This window comes from Astatotilapia calliptera, chromosome 7 (assembly GCF_900246225.1).
Source record: "Astatotilapia calliptera chromosome 7, fAstCal1.2, whole genome shotgun sequence".
NCBI classification, from domain to species: domain Eukaryota; kingdom Metazoa; phylum Chordata; class Actinopteri; order Cichliformes; family Cichlidae; genus Astatotilapia; species Astatotilapia calliptera.
Window position 1 is genome coordinate 3,155,825 of NC_039308.1, and position 22,085 is coordinate 3,177,909.

Below are 22,085 nucleotides of genomic sequence, written 5' to 3' on the forward strand. Positions count from 1 at the left end.
TACAGCCCGCTCACCTGCAGTGTCACATTTTGTACTTTCTGCTCCACTAATTATGTTCCAGATTTAAATCTTAACATTAAATATAATAAAAGGTTATAGTATAAACGATGAAGCTACCAAGCAGATTTCAGATATGTTGAAATGAGTTCCAGCTGTAACAGCTGCACGATCGCTTCTGAATACAAAACACTTATGTAATGCAAAGCAATTATCAGACTCGTGTGCAGCGCCACTTTCTGTGTAATACGCCTGAATGAGGGCACAGGGCTGCACAAGAGCATGAAAATTGTTCCCAGTGTAGTCTTTATTCTCCCTCTGCTGCCACATTAACAAAAAAGCCTCGTTTTGAGCCACTGGTAGAGCTTCAGCAGCATAACAGAGCATGAAAGCAGCAGATTGCATGGAACTGTCATGTCACCTCTCCTCAGATAAACCTTTTTTTTTTATTTCTCATCTATTGCCTTATTAAGAGGAAAAACAGGAAACAGTGGGGAATTCCCGCTCTGTTTTTTTCCCCTCCTGCACTGAAATGTAGAAAGTGCTTGGCCACCTTCTGTTAACAGCTTCTTAATTGTATCCTTCAGCCAGGGTCTTGACAACATTGCTCTGCCCTCCCACCTGCTGTCTCCTTAACTTTCATCACTCCTGCTCCGTGATCTCCTGAAAAACTGCCTAAAACTGCCTAAAACCCCTCGACCCTGTAAATATACCATATGCTGTTTGATTTGCAACTTCTGCGTTTCTACTCAGTACAGGAGCGACTTCCTTTTTGGGGGTAGGAGGAGAATAATTCAATAAGCAAAGCAATCTGGGCAGAAGGGGTTATTTATAATGACGAGATAGGGCGGGGAGATTCTCAGGGGGTGAGGAGGGGAGGTCAGATATAATATTTCAGGTGCTGGATCCCATTGGTCAGTGAAAAAGTTGCCTTCCATAAAGAGAAAGATGGGGTTCCCTTTGCCTTTTGGGAATGCAGTATATATACCAACTTATAGCACCAGGAACGAGGCTGCTTCCCAAATCGGTTGGTCATTTCTGTTTTCCTCATCAGCCAAAAGGTGAGAAATCTCTTAGACTACCTTTTGGACAGATCTCGTTCTGTTGCAGTTCATTGAAGGGATCTTTTTTTGAGGTTTTGGTAAAAGCTAAAGCTAAACTTGTGATGTGGTGAGAAGAAACGAGCTCATTAGAAAGTGTCACTGCAGGATGATGATGATGACGATGGTGATGAGAAGCTTTTTAATGCCAGTATGGTTTGTTTTGGGGGTGGCGCTGTCAGCGCTCCAGGTGTGAAGTGCAGTGTGATGAGGTGTGCTGGTGCAAATGGACTCTCGCGTTTGGAAAGTGATAGTCCCAGTGTTTCTCGCCGTGTCATCACAGAGGTCGTGTGTCACATTTATCTGGTCTAATGCAATCAGCTCCATGTTTTATACAGATAAGCTCCAATACATGGAAACATCAGCATCCAAAACATAATTGAACGCAGTGAAATGTCATCCGTTTTGTATTTGTAGAAAGAACAAAACTCTTCTTTATGTAACTCAGTGGGACTGAGTCAACTGTAAACACTCTGAGAGCTCCAGCACCTGTAGCTGTCACAGGTCCAACCAAAGTGCGACAGCTGCACAGAAGAAGTGCACTGATGGTGTTCTGCCTTGCGTTACATTTTCAACTCTCTGTGATCCTTCAGTGGTTGCTTTGTGGTACGTTGTGCCATTATCCCAAAAGAAAAGCTTAAAGTCACTTCAAACATGTGCTCTCCCTTTTGTATCATCAGTACTTCTCATGGTTTAAATTTCTGATGTTTGGAGTTTGCGAGTTCTAAAAAGTTGAGTGTTGTTGAGAAATGGTGGGAGTTTGAAGGCATCAAAATAACTTTAAATTTATTGCTTTTCTTGAGACCATCTTGAGATCCGCATCTTTTAACTGATGATGATGATGATGATGATGATGTGTGTGTGTGTGTTATTCCATAGAAATATTAAGCTTTTTATTGGATTCTGTTTTAATACTTTGAATGCTAGAAAGCTTGGATGAGATTAAAAAAAGAAGAAAGGTTCAAACTGCAGATTTATGCAAAGTGATGCTACGATTCTGTATTCTGGGCTGAATCTGGGTTAATTTTGTCATTTGCAGGAATGTCTTGTTGGTCCAACCTGGACCAAAAGTCACGATGTAGGCCTGATACTATTTAGAGCAAATGTAGTGTGTGCTGTTGGTAGCCCAAAAATCAAGAGCTGGGGGCAAGAAAGGTTTTGCAATTATTGTGTGGACCACATGTGGTCCAAATGCCACAAACGAGCTTGCCATCTATGCCATATAAGGTGCACCTAAGTTAAGCCAGTTGGACTCACCCTTAGTCTGTACCATCAATCAGGGCTGAATGTGGCCCAGAGAAACTACAGATTGTGGACCACATTTGCGCTAAACATTTATTGCTAGTTGAGTACTGAGTACTGAGTATCTAAGGAAGATTCTTGATTCTTCTTGGTTAAAAATGGCAGGGTCCTTATTTCCCTCCTCTCGGTCTGGGTGCAGCGATTGTTGATCTGGATTGTTCTGCTCAGTCTCTATTTTCAGAGAAGGCATTTCATGACTTAGTCATGTCTGAGATGTTTGCACCAACACAGGAGGTATCAAGTTTTTCTTAATAATCTTCCAGAAGACAGACAAGGGAACCCAGGGGGGGGGACAACAGACCCAAAATCCTGATCCTAATTTAGCCTAGAGGCTTTTCCTCAAGTCGGTGTCGTGTTTCTCCTAAGTGGAGTTATTCTTTCCAATAGAAGCATTCTTGAACTGTTTCTCAGTCTGACCCCACTTTAACCTGCCTTCCTTCCCAATCTTTCTGTTAGCCCATGACTTCCCAGTTATTTCCTAATAATTAACCATTCTTTCCCCTTCCCCCTAATGTTTCTCTGCAGGGTTTTGAACCCAAACAAACACCAAGATGTCGGGGTGAGTACTTCTGTCTTGTTTTTACACAAGTCTGAAAAAGTTCTTAAACATTTTGAAGTAAAAAAAATGATTTATCTAAGCTGATTTTGAATTTTGAAGTTTGCTTATGACAAACGGATTGATTTTCTTTTAGGAAAAAAGTGTCATCAAGTCGTAAGCATCAGCTGAAGGTAAAAGCTCTTTTGCAATCGGAACTATTTGGAATCTGCATGTACACGCGATGTGACATGTACGTTATTTTTTTTGAAGAGTTTGATGCTGTCCATCGCTAAAGGTATACTGGAGGAGGAAGAAAGAGAGCGAGAGGAGGCAAAGAGGAGGTACATAGCTGAGACCTGTCCTCCTGTGTCCATGCCCAGGACCATGCAGGAGCTGCAGGCACGTCACAAAAGAACACCAACACTTGTGCTGAGGATGTCACACAGACTAGCGACCTGACTCGTTAATGACCATTTCATGTCCAGCATTTGCGTTCTAATATGCATCTCTGTTGGGTAACGTCTGGAAAAGTTCATAGTTGCAGTGCATGTGTAACAATGGCTTTTGCATCTGTGCTCAGGATCTGTGCAAGGAGATCCACCGCAAGATCGACGGGATCGATGAGGAGCGATACGACCTGGAGATGAAAGTCAACAAAGCCAACAAAGAGGTAGAATATAACCCTGCGGAACCTGCCGTGCGTCCATCATCAGAAGCTCGGGCTGTGCTTTGCTTGAACATTTAAACTAAGGTATCGGTTGATGGTGAAGTCTTCCATCAGCAGAAGGATGTCATGTCAGATTTAGGGAGTGTGAATAAAATTATGTAAAACACAGCACCGCTGCCCAGATGGCAAACCTTCTACTTTTTTTCACCCGACACTTTAATGTTCTGATGATTAAATAAAACTGGAATATCCAGTGCTTTGGACCAAATTCCATGCTGAAGAACTTTCATCATGGTCTCTGTAATCTTCTTTTCCAGATCGATGACCTGAAGATTAAAGTCCAGGACCTGATGGGCAAGTTTAAGAAGCCCGTGCTGAAAAAAGTACGCATGTCTGCAGACGCCATGCTGAAAGCTCTGCTAGGCTCCAAACACACAGTTAACCTGGACCTGAGAGCCAACCTGAAGCAGGTCAAGAAGGAGGTGAAGGACGAGGTGAGGACCTGGTTGGATGCATATTTTATAAATGTGTTTGTTGTTGTCTCAAAAGCAGCAGCCAGTAATATTTATCAATGTGCATTTATCATTTGATGCTATATTTTTTAGATTTCTAACATTTTGTCACTTAAGCAACATTTAATCAAATTTCATTAAATAGCAACGACATTTAATGTCGTTGCTATTTAAGTTAGAGTCATATTAGACTCTAACTTGGTGTATGAGGCTGAGATTATTCTCTGACACTGTTTAATTAAAGCACCTAACCTGGCTCTCTTTTTTGGTTGTGTTTTAGGACAAAGAGCTCCGTGATGTCGGCGACTGGCGCAAAAACATTGAAGACAAATCCGGCATGGATGGGAGGAAGAAGATGTTTGAGGCTGAGGCCTAAACAATGCTTAAGAGTATTTTTAGTTTCTGTTTGTCACTGACGGGCTTAATGTGACGATTAGAAAGCACACAACCATTTTTGATCCTGTAAACATTTTTACTGAATAAACAAACAATTCCTGCTGAAGAAGATGTGCTGTCTTTACTTATGGTAATGCCAACCAGGTTGAAGCATTTCTGGTTTACACTAATAGAAACCAAACTATGACAGTAGAGACAGCCACAGTCTAAAAAAATAACCTCTAAATGATAACTGCGCTGTGATGGCTCATGCTTATGGACATAGTGTGTGTTTAACTGAAGAAAATGTGATTTATTCCAAAACAACAGTGAGTTTTGGTTTTTTTTAAATTTGGATATTTTTAATTTGGATACCCAAATTAAAAATATCCAAAGTTTGTAATAATGAGCGTTTGGCTGACAGGGATCACTGCACATACTCAGTAATCCCTGTCAACCAAACTCTCAGGCTGCCGACTGCTCGAAACACTTAACTTCACGCAGTTTTTTATACTTTTCCCTCTGTATGATATCATAGACATAATACTTTAATCTTTGCATTATTATTATTATTATTATAGTTGAACAATGACTTTTCAGCATCACGATGATTGTTTTTGAGAACATTTCTTAAATATTCTTTAACCTGTGGTCAGTTAGCTGACTATTTGGTCTTAAGAATATGCATTTCGGGGCTGTGCTGACATACCGAAGTGGAGGTTGGGATAGTTTTCAATAAATAGGAGTGAAGGGAAAATGAAACGACACATGTCCTTTATTTTTTCTTAAAAAAAGATCTTTGTGGTTTCTCTTTAGCTTGCGGGAATGTTAAAAAGCAGCAGCTCTAATGCGGTTCAGAGTTCTGGACTGAGTCGTGTTTGTGGCTGTTTTTGCTTTATGAGGCCCAAAGGATCTAATGGTGTCAGGCAGATTAACTAAAACTCTAAATTCATCTTCGATGGCTCTTTGATTTTTGGTGACAGACAGAGGTGACACCAAGACTTCATACAAATCACCTTGGAATTGAATCTTTCCCACAGGTTTCACAGTTTGATAGAAAAGATGACTGTTTAAGAAAAAGCAGAATATCTTTGTATGTGTTTGACCTCCCTGTTTGCTTTGGGAACAGCAGAACTTTTCGTAGTGGTTTGCACCATCCAACAGTTATAATGATGGTTGGATCTTTTGTCAATAAAAGTTCAGTCGAAGAATCCTGAGTGAGAAAAGTTCCACAAATTGCAAGTGTAACACTTCCAGCTCTTCAAGAATCACAGACGCTCAGAAGGGTTGGCTTTTCACAGTTTACTTCTGCAGAAGACATAAAACACATTCAACAGGTGTCTTCTGGTGGTACCGGCAATTGTAGCTCCCTCACAGTGCAAGCGCGCGCTGTCTTAACAGACTTACAATTAACTTTTTAATAAAGAAAAGGTGGAAAATAATAATTTCTCCCATTTTACAGTCTGTCATACTGAGCTTGTATACAAAAGAAATCTTATGACTAATAAAATACATTCCACAATCGTATAAAACAAAATAACAGGATAAACATAAATACCACCGACTAAACATTTCCCTCTAGTGGACAAATTAACAATAGCGCATTACATCTTCACTTGCTTGTGCTTTACAGACAAAATGGCTGTTAACAAGCTCACATACCTGCAGAAGACATAAAACACATTCAACAGGTGTCTTCTGGTGGTACCGGCAATTGTAGCTCCTACAATGTAAAGCAACATCACAAAAAGCACAGAAAAACGGTAAATCCAAACACATTTCCTGCTATGCGCAGCAACCACTAGGGGGCTGACAAAGACTAACTGCCAAAGAGCATAAATACGGCAGAAACACTATTTAACAGCAACCCGCCTTTGTTTCAGTTACACAGAAACTTTCTAATATCAATATGAACCTATATACATCGACATATATAACTTATGTAACAACATTCACACCAGAAACCATAAAAATGCCAGAGCCTTTCATTACCGGACTTACCCTCACAGTGCAAGCGCGCGCTGTGAGGAGCGGAAGCCTTAGCAGCTTCTAAACGTTAGGGTGAGATCCGGTTTCTGGGTTTTCAAAATAAAATACAATTAAAAAAAAAAAGATAAAATTCACACTTAAAATGATAATTAAGAACAGGTAAGTGCATGTTTTTCATATGTATTATTAACTCTGTTACACTCACCCCCACTGAATTTTATCAAATTTGAGCCCCAGGTACCCACACTAGTATGCACCAACCAACCAGAGGTCAAAAATCACAAACACCAACTAAACGTATCCCTAAGGATGAAGTGGGGTGGGAGCAGCGCCAAACTCCCAACCCAGCAACTGGCAGCAGGGTGCCCGAAATACACCCTACTAATAACCCCTTACAAGGTGTGTACCATGGCTCAACAGAAAGAAAAAAAAATGTAGAGTACATAACAGCAAGTACAAATCCCATCATTCGGGTAGGCATATAAACAGAACATTTAGTTAGAGAAGGACGGGATCAAGGGCTTACAAACTGACTTCACGTCAAACCTGTCACGAACCACGACTTGATTTGACATTGTCTGGATCAGTCTATTCACAGGTTTGACAAGTCGCCCAAGTCTGGTTCTGATCTGGGAACCATTCCCGGTTTGGCTATAGTCAACCATTGGGGACTGAGCAGCAATGGCAGGAGCAACTACATCCACCACTACGTCAGGTGTAGTAGAGCATACTTGTACACCCTCCCCACAGCTCGTAGCAATATTGACCTCCTGGGACGCCATGCTAGAACCGGTTTGGTCAAAGTTCACTTCAACAGACAAGGCCGATGCGGCTGGCAAGACTGAATCCACGCTTGAAACATCAGTAACATCTCCCTGAGACTGGCTGGACTCCGTCAACTGCGACACCCATGCAACTGTCCTCTCTCCAGGGTCCAGAGGTTCAGAGATAACCTCCAGGTCAGCTGTCCCACCCATGGCATTGGGTGAGCGGTTACCATGAGCACCAACACAGCTCACAGCAGGGGCATTCAAATCCCCCTCCCCAGACGCAGCCCCATCATCATCTTCAGGCGCCGTGTTTACATCCCACGTAGAGGAGACGTGATCCGAGGTTCCAGCATCATCCTCCAGGGGCAGGAAATTCGCCACCAACAGCAGATTCCGGTGGACCACTCTCTCTCGTCCGGAAACAGAATCACGGATCTTGAAAGTGTGAGTATCATGGTTCACATCGATCACGGTGTAGACCGTTGACTCCCACCGATCAGCAACCTTCTTCTTTCCCCTCTCTTTCTTGTTAGCAACCAGGACTCTGTCACCAACCTCAATCCTGGAACCCTTCACTCTCCTGTTATAGAGTTGCGAGTGACGACGCTTCTCCTGCGTAGCTCGGGTGCGTGCAATGACCATTGCTTCCTTCACATCTTCCCAGAGGGAAACCACATACCTGTCATAACAGGTAACAGCAGGATCGCTCAGGACAGAGCGGAACAGAATGTCAACAGGCAACCGGGGCGTGCGACCAAACATTAGGTAAAAGGGTGCGAATCCAGTTGTCTCATGTGCGGTGCAGTTGTACATGAACGTCAGAGTCTGTAGCCGACGTGGCCAGTCCACTTTCGAGTCTGGTGGTAGGGCACGAATCATTCCACCCAGAGTCCGGTTGAAGCGCTCCACACTGCCGTTCCCCATCGGGTGGTAAGGTGTCGTGTGTGTCTTCTTCACACCAGAGACTCTGAGGAGCTCACTTATCAATTGGCTCTCAAAATTAGCACCCTGGTCGCTGTGTATCCTTTCCGGAAACCCGAACACACAGAAGTACCTGTCCCAGAGAAGCCTTGCAACCTGTTTGGCCGACTGGTCCTTGCATGGGAAGGCCTGCGCCCAGCCAGTGAAGTGGTCTGTGATGACCAAGACGTCGACGGACTTGTTGTGTGAGGCCTCAGCCGACCAAAAGTCGATGCAGACCAACTCCAACGGTCTGGACGAGGACACGCTGACCAAAGGAGCACGTCCCTCCGGTTCGATAGTTTTACTGACTACACAGCGCTGGCATCCCCGTACATGGTCTCTCACATCACGCCCAAGGTTCAACCAGAAAAATCTCTTTCTAGCCAGGTCTAAACTCCTGAACTGGCCCTGGTGACCGGCATCATCATGGATTCCTCGGAGGACCTCAGCCTTCAACGAGTCAGGAACCACGAACTGCAGTCGTCTGTTACCTGATATCTGGTCTCTGGAAACTCTGTACAACACGCCGTTGTTGAGGACCAGCTTCTCCCAGTGGCTCAGGTATCTTTTAACAAGGATTAGGTCCCCTACCCGCTCTCTCCTCGAGGGTCTCCTGTGTCTCTCAACGTAGAAGACGACGCGGGAAAGCACTGCATCCTGCAGCTGTGCGTCCCTAAGTTCTCTCTCTGAATGGGCAGGTAAGGCCTCCAGACCGGGGGACACCATCTGTGGCAGGTGATGTAAAGCCTCTATTGCTCTCCCTCTTGGGCCGACATCCCACTCGACATGTGACTGCAAAACAGCTGTGACAGCATCTTCAGCCAGAACCAAGGGATGCAGACTCTGCATGCCTTGGGACATGATGGAAGCTCCACCACCGGATCCACCATTCACCTTGCAGTCGGTGGACCACCGAAACGCCCCCTGGATTGATGCATGTGAAACATCTTTTGCCTCATTAAGGAAGTCTGCATATCTCTCAGCCAGCAGTCTGTCACTTACATTATCCTTCACAAAAGGCAATCGGCTCAGGGCATCTGCCACAATGTTCTGACGGCCTGGGACATATTTAATGTCAAAGTCATAGCTTGCAAGTTTAGCCACCCAGCGTTGCTCACAACAGTCCAGCTTTGGCTTGGTTAAAATGTGGGTCAAGGGGTTGTTATCAGTCCAGACGGTGAACTTGTGACCTTTGAGCCAATGACTGAACTTGTCGCAGACCGACCACTTTAACGCCAGAAACTCCAACCTGTGTGCTGGATAGTTTCTTTGAGACTGAGACAGGGATTTGCTGGCAAAAGCAATCGGTCTGGGCTTGGTTCCACCGTCCTGGATTTGAGCCAACACTGCTCCAATGCCATCCAGTGATGCGTCTGTCGAAAGCAAGAAGGGGCGAGAGAAGTCTGGGTGAGCCAAAACGACTGTATTTAACATCAAGCTCTTGAGCTTCTCAAAAGCCTCCTCTTCTCTGGATGTCCAATCCGAAGCACTCAACTTCCTGCATGGCCGCCTCACCTTAGTTGTTCCCTTGCCCTTCTTCACAGCACCTCTCAGGAGCTCAAACAGAGGTCTGGCAACAGCAGAGTACATGGGGACAAAGTGTTGGTAGTAATTAATCATCCCCAAAAATGATCTGACCTTTCGTTGGGAAGGAGTCACTCCATCAGTGTCCATGAGGTCCACGCTCCTCATGTTTGCGATAACTTCGACTTTGGATGGGTCTGTTGATACCCCATTTTGATCGATGATGTGACCGAGGAACTTCACGGATTTCCTCAGGAAGAAGCACTTTCTGGGGGCCAGCTTCAAGTTATGCCCGCGCAGCCTCTCAAACACCATTTCCAGGCGCTGCAAGGCAGTGTCCTCGTCTGGAGCAAACACCAGGAGATCGTCCAGGTAACACAACAGGCTCAAATAATTCTGGTCACCAAAGATGCTGGTCATCATGCGCATGAAGCTTGCAGGGCTGTTGCACAGACCCTGCGGCAGCCGATTATACTCATATAGACCCATGGGCGTGGTGAAGGCAGAATATTTCCTATCATCTTCATGCAGCGTCATGTTGTAGAAGCCAGATGTCAAGTCCATGGTACTGAACAGGCTGTTTCCCCCCAAAGCAGCCAGACAATCTGCTTGATGTGGAAGAGGATGGGCATCCTTCAGGGTTCTCTTGTTGAGCCACCGGAAATCGTTGCAAATGCGTAGATCGCCATTCTTCTTCCACACGAGCACCAATGGTGATGCATACTCACTGGTCGATTTCCTGATGATATCCCTCTCCTCCATCTCAGTCAACACTTGTCTCAGCTTCTGGTACTGGCTTGGGGGCACACGCCTGTAGGGAAGTCTGAAAGGTCTGTTATCTGAGAGGCGGATGCGATGCACAAAGTTTTTGGCTTCCCCACAGTCGAGATGATGGCGGGAAAAGACATCCTCGTACTGCAAAACCAGGTCAGCCATCCTCTCTTTACACTGTCCCGATGTCTCACAGGACTCTATGTCAACATCACCAAGCCCAACAAGTTTGAGTTTCTCCGTCATGGAGGTGGGCGTGACTTGTGGCGACATGGCCGACTGATGGCTGCTAGCCAGAGTTGTCTCCTGGAGCGCTGAAGCATCAAAGTCCTCGAGCGCCACACAGGAGTACACATCTGCTAGTTTGGCGTTACGTCGCAGATGTACAGGCTGCTCAGACATATTGATCAGTTTCAATGGGACCCATCTATCACCCCACAAGGGAGTAACCAATCTAGCAACCAAAATCCCTCTGGGTGCTGAGCGGGATGACGAGGGCTCTGTCATCACTGTACTGCCAGGGGAGACATTGATGTTCTTTGGTAGTTTTCCCCATACCAGATATTCGCGACCCGGTTCAAGGGACACAGCTGAGTTACACCTAACCGTGCCCACTTTGTCCGGGACGTCCGAATCTTTCCATGGGGTCAAACCAGAAAGCATAGACAGAAAGTTTTCAGTCTCAAGGTTGGTCTTAGAGCAATTACTGAAGACCGTGTTCCAGTAGGGCTCACAACGTTTAGACTGGTGTAATATGTGCTTAATGACGTTCGTCCCCAGTATCAGGTCATCAAGCTGCCCTTGAACCACCAGGATGGGAACTATCATTCTGCAGCCATACACCTCCATCTCCACATTGAGGGCATACTTAGGCTTCACACGTAGTCCTCCACACCCAACAAGGGTCACATCCACTTTGATAACATCTTGATCAGATATCAGTCCAGACTCACGCAGAGTCACCTCGGCTGCTTCATTCATGCTGCAGGCCATGGATCCACTGTCCAGCATACCACCCATTTTCAAAAGCCCACCGAAAGTGACGGGAGTGTAGAAAAGACTGTCACTATTGCCGACTTTGTGAACGTTTTGGAAGATAACTTCAGAATCTTTGCATTTTTGTCTTGCCTCCTCATACACTGACTCCGCATCACAGGTATCAGCAGTTTGGGAGCTTCCTGTAAGACCTGCACTGCCTCCCACCGAATACAGGTCGGTTAGTTTCCCTCCGGCTGGACCTGGGTAGACGTACTAGCCGGGCAAGACAACCGAACATGGCCAGGAGCAAAGCATGAAAAGCACAGTTTGTCAGATAGGCAGTGTGATACTGTGGTATGTCTTGGATCACTGCAGACTTTGCAGGCATCCTCCCTCCTCCGTCTATTTCGCGAGAACTGATTAAACGCCCCTCTCCTTGGTGTCTGAGTGTTGTGGTGCTGCATTCTCTCCATCATGGCCTGAAACATATCCACCATCTGACCCATGAGCCTTTCCTCTGACTGTTGAAGATTTTGACTCACCGCGGTCGAAGGGGAGAAACTCAGACTTCCGACGAGGGGATCTCGTGTTGCAGTGGTGGAGGGGAACGAGTCCACTAACCCCTGAAAACCTGAGGATGGGGGCGAGAAGCTTCGGGAGCGTCCCTCCGGCACAGCAGCTGCAGGTGAGGCGTTCGGGTGTACGGTGGTGATCGTAGAATTATAGCCCTTCAACTGTGCAGCGCCGCTGGCTCTACCATTAGCACTCACCTCCCTTTGATAATCATCAATCCTTTGTTGTACGTCTCGAGCAGTCCACTCATGGACAGGCTTGCACTTGAAGACATAAGACAACTCGGGGTCAGGACAATGTTTCACAAACATACATGCTACTTCATGAGTTAAAGGGGTCGCTGTCTGCCCCTGTCTGCGTAGCCCCTCTATGGCTAGTTCAGCAGCCTTGTTCAGTCTTATCCAATAATCTACCGGGTTTTCACCCCTGGTAGGGAGCGTTGCATAAAAGTCAGCAAGAGGGAGGCACGATGAAGAATCACTGAAGTAATGGCGAAGGACACCAAAGACCAGATCAGGTTTCTGTTTGACATCAAGACCTGGGTCACTACGAAGAGCCACTCTGACCACATCTCTGGCCTTCCCCATTAAGTGGCTAATAATTTCGTCAGCCTGGCCATGAATGGGGACCTCTTGCTTCCACAGGTAGGTTGTTGCCATGTCAATCCAGTCCTGAACAGAACATCTGTCTGTGCCATCACCCCTAAAAATTTGAAGCTCCCTATTGGGCTTAACATGGACAGTTACATGTGGTACATCTCGAGCGGTACTGTTACATTGCTCAGTTTGAGTCTTAGAGTCACCAATCAGGTTCACAACGCCAGCTGACAACAGTTTAGTAACAATGGATTCACCAATCTGGGCTCCTATTTGCTCAACCATGTCAGTAAAACTGTGTACAGTATCACTGTCTCTAATTGGAGTGGAAACCTGGGGCATATCACCCACACCCCTACCGATGGGAATAAAACTCGGGCTTTGGCCTAGCCCAGTGTCACTGCTCACAGGACCAAACTGTGTGACATTACTGGCGTCAACTGCATGAACTAGTCCGGCACCTCTACCCTTAGGTAGTACTGGAGTGACAAATTTATCCATCGTCAAATCACACACTTAAGATAATAACTGCATGTGCACTCCGTTAGGGAGAGAAAAACAAACAAACCCAGAGATAAAAATAAGAAAAATAACAGTATAACAGTAGCAGAACGAGGGAAAAAAAAAAAAAAAATTATAATAATAATGTCCAAATAATTTGAGTGTATAACCACACGTTGTATATCAAAACACAGACACTTTCACCCTTGTCTTATTTCAGTCACACCCCTCACCTTTTTGTTTGTTTTTTTTTTTTTTGGGGGGGGGGGGGGGGGGGGGGTTTCGCTTGTTTGGGTTTTTCTTTTGTCTAAACTCACTTGGTTACAACAACCCACATTCAACTTGTGAACAGCAGGGGAGCAGAACAGCAGCCACGGCGATGAGCATCAAGCTGATCTGAAGATCCGAATGGTCACGGCACCAGTGTAACACTTCCAGCTCTTCAAGAATCACAGACGCTCAGAAGGGTTGGCTTTTCACAGTTTACTTCTGCAGAAGACATAAAACACATTCAACAGGTGTCTTCTGGTGGTACCGGCAATTGTAGCTCCCTCACAGTGCAAGCGCGCGCTGTCTTAACAGACTTACAATTAACTTTTTAATAAAGAAAAGGTGGAAAATAATAATTTCTCCCATTTTACAGTCTGTCATACTGAGCTTGTATACAAAAGAAATCTTATGACTAATAAAATACATTCCACAATCGTATAAAACAAAATAACAGGATAAACATAAATACCACCGACTAAACATTTCCCTCTAGTGGACAAATTAACAATAGCGCATTACATCTTCACTTGCTTGTGCTTTACAGACAAAATGGCTGTTAACAAGCTCACATACCTGCAGAAGACATAAAACACATTCAACAGGTGTCTTCTGGTGGTACCGGCAATTGTAGCTCCTACAATGTAAAGCAACATCACAAAAAGCACAGAAAAACGGTAAATCCAAACACATTTCCTGCTATGCGCAGCAACCACTAGGGGGCTGACAAAGACTAACTGCCAAAGAGCATAAATACGGCAGAAACACTATTTAACAGCAACCCGCCTTTGTTTCAGTTACACAGAAACTTTCTAATATCAATATGAACCTATATACATCGACATATATAACTTATGTAACAACATTCACACCAGAAACCATAAAAATGCCAGAGCCTTTCATTACCGGACTTACCCTCACAGTGCAAGCGCGCGCTGTGAGGAGCGGAAGCCTTAGCAGCTTCTAAACGTTAGGGTGAGATCCGGTTTCTGGGTTTTCAAAATAAAATACAATTAAAAAAAAAAAGATAAAATTCACACTTAAAATGATAATTAAGAACAGGTAAGTGCATGTTTTTCATATGTATTATTAACTCTGTTACACAAATATAGACCAATAAACCAATATGTCATTTTTTAAAGATTTATTTGTGATCCCAGTTTTCATCTGATGAGCTGATTGTTATTTCTACAATTTGGAAGTTTAATGAAGTCACACAAAGTTTGATCCTCATCCTTCATAATCATACACATTTATAGGGATGGGCTGAAGCTTGTATGTGTGATTTTTAAGGCTACAAAACACATTTAAGCTCTGCTACAAACAGCAATTTTACACTGACTACAAGCGTCACAATCTAAAGCTAAACTCTTAGTTTTCCTCAGAACTATTTTTAGCTTTAGTTTTATCTTATTTGTTTTTTGCCTATGAAGAAATCTGAGCACCAGTATCACAGTATATAACATATTGGTACCCTGGATGTTTGATCAGTTTTCTCATTGAAAACACGATTGGAGATAACTCCACAAATCTATAACTTTCAAGGTTCCTATGAGCATGGAGGATTCTGGTTTCTCAGAAGAAGCTAAATGATATGAAAGTTCTGCTTTTTACCTACATTCTGATACCAGGCTCGTCTTTTAGTTGTTATTCTTTCTGTGTCAACAACGTTTCTGAAATACTCGTGTTTAACTCGGAATATTACAACCATATGGTTTACAAAGCTTCATAAAATTTATTATTTAAATATACTATGAAAAAAAATCTTGCTTTTGGGCTCATGTAAAAGTATAATATAAGAAAGCAGAAGTATAATTCCCGGGAGAAAAAAACTATTAAAGAGATGAACATTTTAACTGCTGATCATTCACATGAACATTAAATTTAAAGTTGTTTTGGATCATGCTCAGAAATAAAAAAAAATGTCTCGAGAAAGACATTTGAGTCTCAATTGGAAGTAAAATGATATATAAAATTAAAGGTTTATTTATTCAAATGCATAATCTTTAAAGAAATTTGGATTGTCCATCCATCCATCCATCCATCTTCATCCGCTTTGTCCGGGGCCGGGTCGCGGGGGCAGCAGCCTAAGCAAAGAGGCCCAGACCTCCCTCTCCCCAGCCACCTCCTCCAGCTTATCCGGGGGAATACCAAGGCGTTCCCAGGCCAGCCGAGAGATATAATCTCTCCAGCGTGTCCTGGGTCTGCCCCGGGGCCTCCTCCTGGTGGGACATGCCTGGAACACCTCACCCAGGAGGCGCCCAGGGGGTATCCTTGTCAGATGCCCGAACCACCTCAGCTGGCTCCTTTCGATGTGGAGCAGCAGCGGCTCTACTCTGAGCCCCTCCCGGATGGCCGAACTTCCCACCCTATCTCTAAGGGAGAGGCCAGCCACCCTTCGGAGGAAGCTCATTTCTGCCGCTTGTATCCGCGATCTCGTTCTTTCGGTCACTACCCACAGCTCGTGGCCATAGGTGAGGGTAGGGACGTAGATCGACCGGTAAATTGAGAGCTTCGCTTTTACACTCAGCTCCCTCTTCACCACGACGGACCGGTGCAGCGTCCGCATTACTGCAGCTGCAGCCCCAATCCGTCTGTCGATCTCCGGCTCCCTTCTCCCATCACTCGCGAACAAGACCCCGAGATACTTGAACTCCTCCACTTGGGGCAGGAACTCATCCCCGACCCGGAGTGGGCACTCCACCCTTTTCCGGCTGAGAATTTGGATTGTTATTAAATGAATGATACCAATTAATACATTTCAGTTGAGCAGAATCCATTAAATCTGATAATTTCTGTCCCTGTGACGGAGTGACCCGTCTCAAGGCAGAGTCCGCTGAGTATGGCACCGCCACCATTAGATCACCACCATTAGTTCGATTTGGCACCCGGGGCGGCGTATCTTTCTGACGACCGAGTAGAGGAATAAAAGGGGTGAGGAGCAAGTTGTCAGCCGCATCGGGGGTGGCTAGATTTTGGTTCCCACTTACTTGTTAAGGGCGTCGGTCGGGGAGACGTGCGGGGGGATCGCCAATCGTGCAGGGTGACGCAAGCCGATGGTATGGGGGTGTGGGGTTTAAATAATGAGTTCACGTGTGTCTGGACCGTCATGAGAATGGCCTCATTACGTGGGCCGTTAATGTGTATATGAAGTCGGGTAGACTTCTGGGAAATAGTTGAGAGCCTGTATCAAGGTATATGTTTTGTGAGTGTATAATGAAAAAGAAATTCTGGGGGAGGGAGACGGGGATTAAAGTTAGAATAAAGAATTGGTGGTGACGCCAAGGGGGAGGGGTTACGGGATATAAGAGACGACGCCGGATATGAAGGGGGGAGTGTGTTGTAACATACAGGCTGTGTAGCGTGGCTCTCAGTTTTATGTCTTTGCAACCATCTTTTTATGCACTGGGGAGGCCGCTTCAAATAAAGTATCCACACTAATACCTTACCGACTACGCCTGTGTTTGTCCGGGAGAGGTCTGGAAGGGGACCCCGTGACATATGGTGTCAGGAGTGGGATGGCTAGTCGGAAGAGGAAAACGCGCCTCCCAGCGAAGCGCACAGGGCTGCGGTCCCAGCAGCATGAGCTTCCGGGGGAGAAGACAGCAGAGGAGCTGGCGTGGGACACAGTGCCGGCGTCATCTTCTTCAGCAGAGGAGGAGGAGATTTCCGGCAGGATTGGTCCGGAGTTGCCTACAACCTCGACCGCAGCACGTGATGGAGAACTGATTGCGATGATGAGGGACTTCCTGGCGGGACAGCAAAGGAGAGAGACGGTGTTATTGGCAGAACTCAGGGGGCTGAGGACCGTTCCCTCTCCTAATGCGCTGTTGCCGGCGGATTCAGCTAGTCAGCAGAGCTCAGGGCAAGTGTTAGCGGGAGCTAGCACTACGGCCGCTACGGCTACACCGAGCACGGTAACAGCGAGTAGCCCCAGGATGGTGCTGCCTACCCCGGCCCGGCAGCGAGAATACCGGCCGTCGTTGCTGGAGGAACCGGCTCGCCAGTCCCTGGCAACGACAAGCAGCTTCGACCAGACGGGCGGAGAGTGGAGGCGATCGGAGGGGCCAAAGATTCCACCGTACCAGATGGGGGAAGATATTGAGAACTATTTGTTGCGCTTTGAGCGAGTGGCCAGAACCTGGAGATGGCCGGAGAATGAATGGGCCTGTCGGCTAGTTCCGTTGCTAGCGGGGAAGGCGTTGGAGGCCTATACCGCAATGGATGAAGAAAGAGCCCACTGTTATGAGGATTTAAAAGCTGCCTTGTTAGTTAAATTTGACATTTCCCCGGAGACGTATCGGCAGCGGTTTCGCTCTAATATTATTCCACCTGGGGAGAGCCCCACCGAGACGTACTACCGGCTGAAAGGACTGTACCGGCGCTGGCTTCGACCAGAGCAGCATACGAAGGACGAGATGGGAGAAGCGATTATTTTGGAGCAGCTAATTCGAGTTCTTCCAGGGGAGGTGAGGACCTGGGTGAGGGAGCATGAGCCCGCGGACGGACTGGCCGCAGCCAAGTTGGTGACGCAGTATTTCAATGCGCGGAGAGGAGCGGCCCCGGTCCGCTCAGCTGGGACGCCACAGCGATCGTCCCCGCAATCCGCGGGTCTGCCGAAGCGGGAGAGTAACCCCGAGCCATCCGGGGCCCCCAAGGTATCCACTCTACGAGGAGCGGGTAAGGACTTTCTTTGTTATTACTGCCAGCAGCCCGGCCATAAAGCCTCGGTGTGCCCCATCCGGAAGGCCAAAGTCACTGGGGCCTGCTATGCACCTCGGCTGGAGGCGGAACCAACAAAGGTCCAGCCAGCTGAGGGGCAACGCTATAAAACTGTAAGGGTAAATGGGCAGCAGGTTACTGCTTTGCTGGACACTGGTAGTTTTATGTCATTAATTAAGCAAAGCTTGGTACCAGTGAACTGTGTGGACTATAGTCGACAAGAAGAAGTGTTATGTGTGCATGGTGACAAACATCCCTACCCAAAGGTGGAAATAACAGTGACTATTAATGACCAGCCATATTTATTGTCTGTTGGGGTGGTACAGAATTTGCCGGTAGAGGTTATTCTGGGGATGGATGTGCCTGTGCTTATGGATTTGTTGCAAGAAAAAGAAGAGCGGGACACAGAGACAAAAGGGAGGGAAACGGGGAATGTTCAAATGAAGGTGTTAGGCCCAGTGGTCACTAGGGCCCAGGCGAAGGCGGGATGCCAACCCCTGCCAGACTTGGACAGTAGTCTGTGCGAGGGTGGCACGAAAGGGCCGAGAAAATCTCGTCGCCAACGCCGCTTTGAGAAGCAGCTATGGTCCCAGGGACCGGGCAATAAGAACATGAAATGGGATGTACCTGAAAATATTTCTGTGTTGCAAAGGGAGGGTGAGACGTTGGAAGTGTTGTTTGCTAATGTGCCTGAAGGGGGAACAGGGAAATGGGGAGGAAAAGAGAAGTTTGTGGTTGAGAAAAATGTGTTGTATGCAGTTGATGGGGACCACCAGCGGCTTGTGATCCCTGCTAGTTGTAGACCTCTCATTCTGCATTTAGCTCATACCCTCCCCTGGGCAGGCCATTTGGGTCGCCAAAAAACCTATTTACGGGTTAGTACGCGTTTCTTTTGGCCGTCAATGTATACGGATGTACAGAAGTACTGTCGTGCATGCCCTGTGTGTCAGAAAACTTGCCCAGCGCGCAAATCGGATCGGGCTCTGCTACAACCCTTGCCGGTCATCTCTATCCCCTTCCGTAGGGTAGCTATGGACATTGTGGGTCCGTTAGTAAAAAGTGGTCGGGGTTATCAGTACATATTGGTGGTGTGTGATTACGCGACCCGTTTCCCAGAGGCGTTTCCGTTGCGAGCGATCACAGCCCCTAATGTTCTGCGCGCACTGATACAGTTGTTTTCTCGGGTGGGGATACCTGATGAGATTTTGACCGACCAAGGGACTAACTTTACGTCGAAGTTAATGCAGCTCTTCCACACTCAGTTAGGCGTTTCGGCCATCAAGACGTCACCGTACCATCCACAGACAGATGGGTTGGTGGAGAGGTTTAATCAGACTCTCAAACGGATGTTACAGAAGTTTGTGTCAGACACGGGAAAAGATTGGGACCAGTGGTTACCCTTTCTTTTGTTCGCGTATAGAGAGGTTCCACAGGCGTCCACGGGGTTCTCCCCCTTTGAGTTACTCTATGGGTGGGAGGTACAGGGGCCGCTTGATCTCGTTCGAAAGGGGTGGGAGTCTTCGACCGTGGCTCCAAATGAGAAAGGGGTGGTGCAGTTTGTGCTGGAGATGAGAGAGCGGTTGGAGCGGTACCAGGCCGAGGCCGAAGCCAATCTGCGGGATGCTCAACGAAGCCAGAAGATCTGGTATGACCAACAGGCCCGGCAACGTGAGTTTCAGCCCGGACAAAAGGTGCTGTTACTTCTCCCTTCTTCCAACAGTAAACTGCTGGCGAAATGGCAAGGGCCCTATATCGTGCTTCGCCGAATGGGACCAGTGACGTATGAGATCCATCATCCGGGAAAAAAGAAACCGAAACAAACCTACCATGTGAACCTCCTGAAGGAATGGGTGGAGCAGCCCCGTCCGGCTCCGAGGGAGGCACTGATGGCCAGGGTGGTGCAAGGAGGAGGACAGAGTGAACTTGAGCAGGCTACGAATCCAAGGTCTCCGGTATTGACTCATCTGACCTCACCGCAGGCTGCGGAGCTACTGAAAATTCTGCAGGAGACGCCTTCGCTGTGTTCCGTTAACCCAGGTCGGACTACCTTGGTTGAACACGTGATCCGGCTAAAAGAGGGACAGCCCATCCGGCAACGGCCCTATCGGGTTCCGCAACACTTGGTGGAGAAGCTGCGACAGGAGGTGGAGAAGATGCTGGAGCTTGGAGTGATCGAGCCGTCCTGCTCCGAATGGTGCAGCCCGGTGGTCATTATCTTCAAAAAGGATGGCTCTTTACGCATCTGCATCGACTTTCGAAAGCTAAATGCCATCTCCGAGTTTGATGCGTACCCCATGCCGCGAATTGAGGATTTACTGGAGAAGATTGGGGCTGCCCAGTATATCACCACTTTGGACTTGTGCAAAGGCTACTGGCAGGTGCCACTGGAGGAGACGTCGAGGCCGTACACTGCTTTCAGGACCCCTGCCGGGCTCTTCCAGTTTACCGTGATGCCCTTTGGCCTACATGGGGCACCGGCTACCTTCCAAAGGCTGATGGACAAGTTGTTACAGGGCTGTGACGGTTATAGCGCCGCCTACCTGGATGATGTCGTCATCTTCAGCCACACGTGGGAGGAGCATATGCAGCATCTGTCGGAGGTCTTGGGAAGAATTCATAAGGCCGGGCTGACTCTGAACCCCTCGAAGTGTGAATGGGCGCGGCAGGAGACTCGCTACTTGGGCTACCAGGTGGGACGAGGAGAGGTGCGACCGCAGCTGGATAAGGTGGAAGCTATCCAGAATTGTCCTCGGCCTCGCACCAAGAAGGAGGTGCGGGCTTTCCTGGGACTGGTTGGTTGGTACCGAAGGTTTGTGCCCCAGTTTGCAACAATGGCGGCGCCGCTGACGACATTACTGGGGAAGAACCAACGAAATCCGGTCATATGGACCGCAGCATGTGAACAGGCGTTCCAGGGACTGAAAACTTGCCTGTGTTCGACCCCCGTGCTCTGGAGTCCGGACTTTAAGAAGCAGTTTTTGGTCCAGGTGGATGCCTCCAAGAGCGGCCTGGGAGCCGTGTTGGTTCAAGGGGACCCGGGCGAGGAGCACCCGATCCTATATCTGAGCCGCAAGCTGCTGCCGCGGGAGACCAATTACTCGACGGTGGAGAAGGAGGCTCTGGCGATTAAGTGGGCGCTGGAGAAACTCCGGTATTACTTACTGGGAAGAGAGTTTGTGTTGGAGACTGATCATCGGGCGCTTACCTGGATCCAGTCCATGAAGGATCATAATAGCCGACTTACACGCTGGTACCTCTCACTGCAACCTTTCAGGTTCACCATCCGGCACAGACCAGGTACGCTCAATGTGGTGGCGGATTACCTCTCTAGGTTGCCGCACATCGCCAACCTCCGGGGGGAAGGGGATGATGTGACGGAGTGACCCGTCTCAAGGCAGAGTCCGCTGAGTATGGCACCGCCACCATTAGATCACCACCATTAGTTCGATTTGGCACCCGGGGCGGCGTATCTTTCTGACGACCGAGTAGAGGAATAAAAGGGGTGAGGAGCAAGTTGTCAGCCGCATCGGGGGTGGCTAGATTTTGGTTCCCACTTACTTGTTAAGGGCGTCGGTCGGGGAGACGTGCGGGGGGATCGCCAATCGTGCAGGGTGACGCAAGCCGATGGTATGGGGGTGTGGGGTTTAAATAATGAGTTCACGTGTGTCTGGACCGTCATGAGAATGGCCTCATTACGTGGGCCGTTAATGTGTATATGAAGTCGGGTAGACTTCTGGGAAATAGTTGAGAGCCTGTATCAAGGTATATGTTTTGTGAGTGTATAATGAAAAAGAAATTCTGGGGGAGGGAGACGGGGATTAAAGTTAGAATAAAGAATTGGTGGTGACGCCAAGGGGGAGGGGTTACGGGATATAAGAGACGACGCCGGATATGAAGGGGGGAGTGTGTTGTAACATACAGGCTGTGTAGCGTGGCTCTC

General features: G+C 47.3%; 1 protein-coding gene across 2 annotated transcripts; it reads left to right on the forward strand.

The window, feature by feature from the left end:
• Positions 1-790: 790 nt before the first annotated feature.
• On the forward strand, positions 791-4,688 carry LOC113025100 (troponin I, fast skeletal muscle-like). 2 transcript variants are annotated; one of them, XM_026172510.1, is made up of 7 exons: positions 791-1,058; positions 2,925-2,958; positions 3,092-3,128; positions 3,208-3,336; positions 3,518-3,607; positions 3,922-4,098; positions 4,397-4,688. In XM_026172510.1, the coding sequence occupies exons 2-7, from the start codon at positions 2,951-2,953 to the stop codon at positions 4,490-4,492; spliced, it is 537 nt and encodes a 178-aa protein (XP_026028295.1). In that variant the 5' UTR covers positions 791-1,058; positions 2,925-2,950; the 3' UTR covers positions 4,493-4,688. The 2 variants fall into 2 exon arrangements, with proteins under 2 accessions (XP_026028295.1, XP_026028296.1); XM_026172511.1 differs by lacking the exon at positions 791-1,058 and adding an exon at positions 2,125-2,633.
• The last annotated feature ends 17,397 nt before the right edge of the window (positions 4,689-22,085 follow it).

Bases quoted from the DNA above. Each gene is read 5' to 3' on its own strand.
- LOC113025100 (XM_026172510.1), top strand. The intron at 3,129-3,207 runs GTAAAAGCTCTT...TTTTTTTTGAAG, and splicing joins GTCGTAAGCATCAGCTGAAG to AGTTTGATGCTGTCCATCGC. The intron at 3,608-3,921 runs GTAGAATATAAC...CTTCTTTTCCAG, and splicing joins TCAACAAAGCCAACAAAGAG to ATCGATGACCTGAAGATTAA.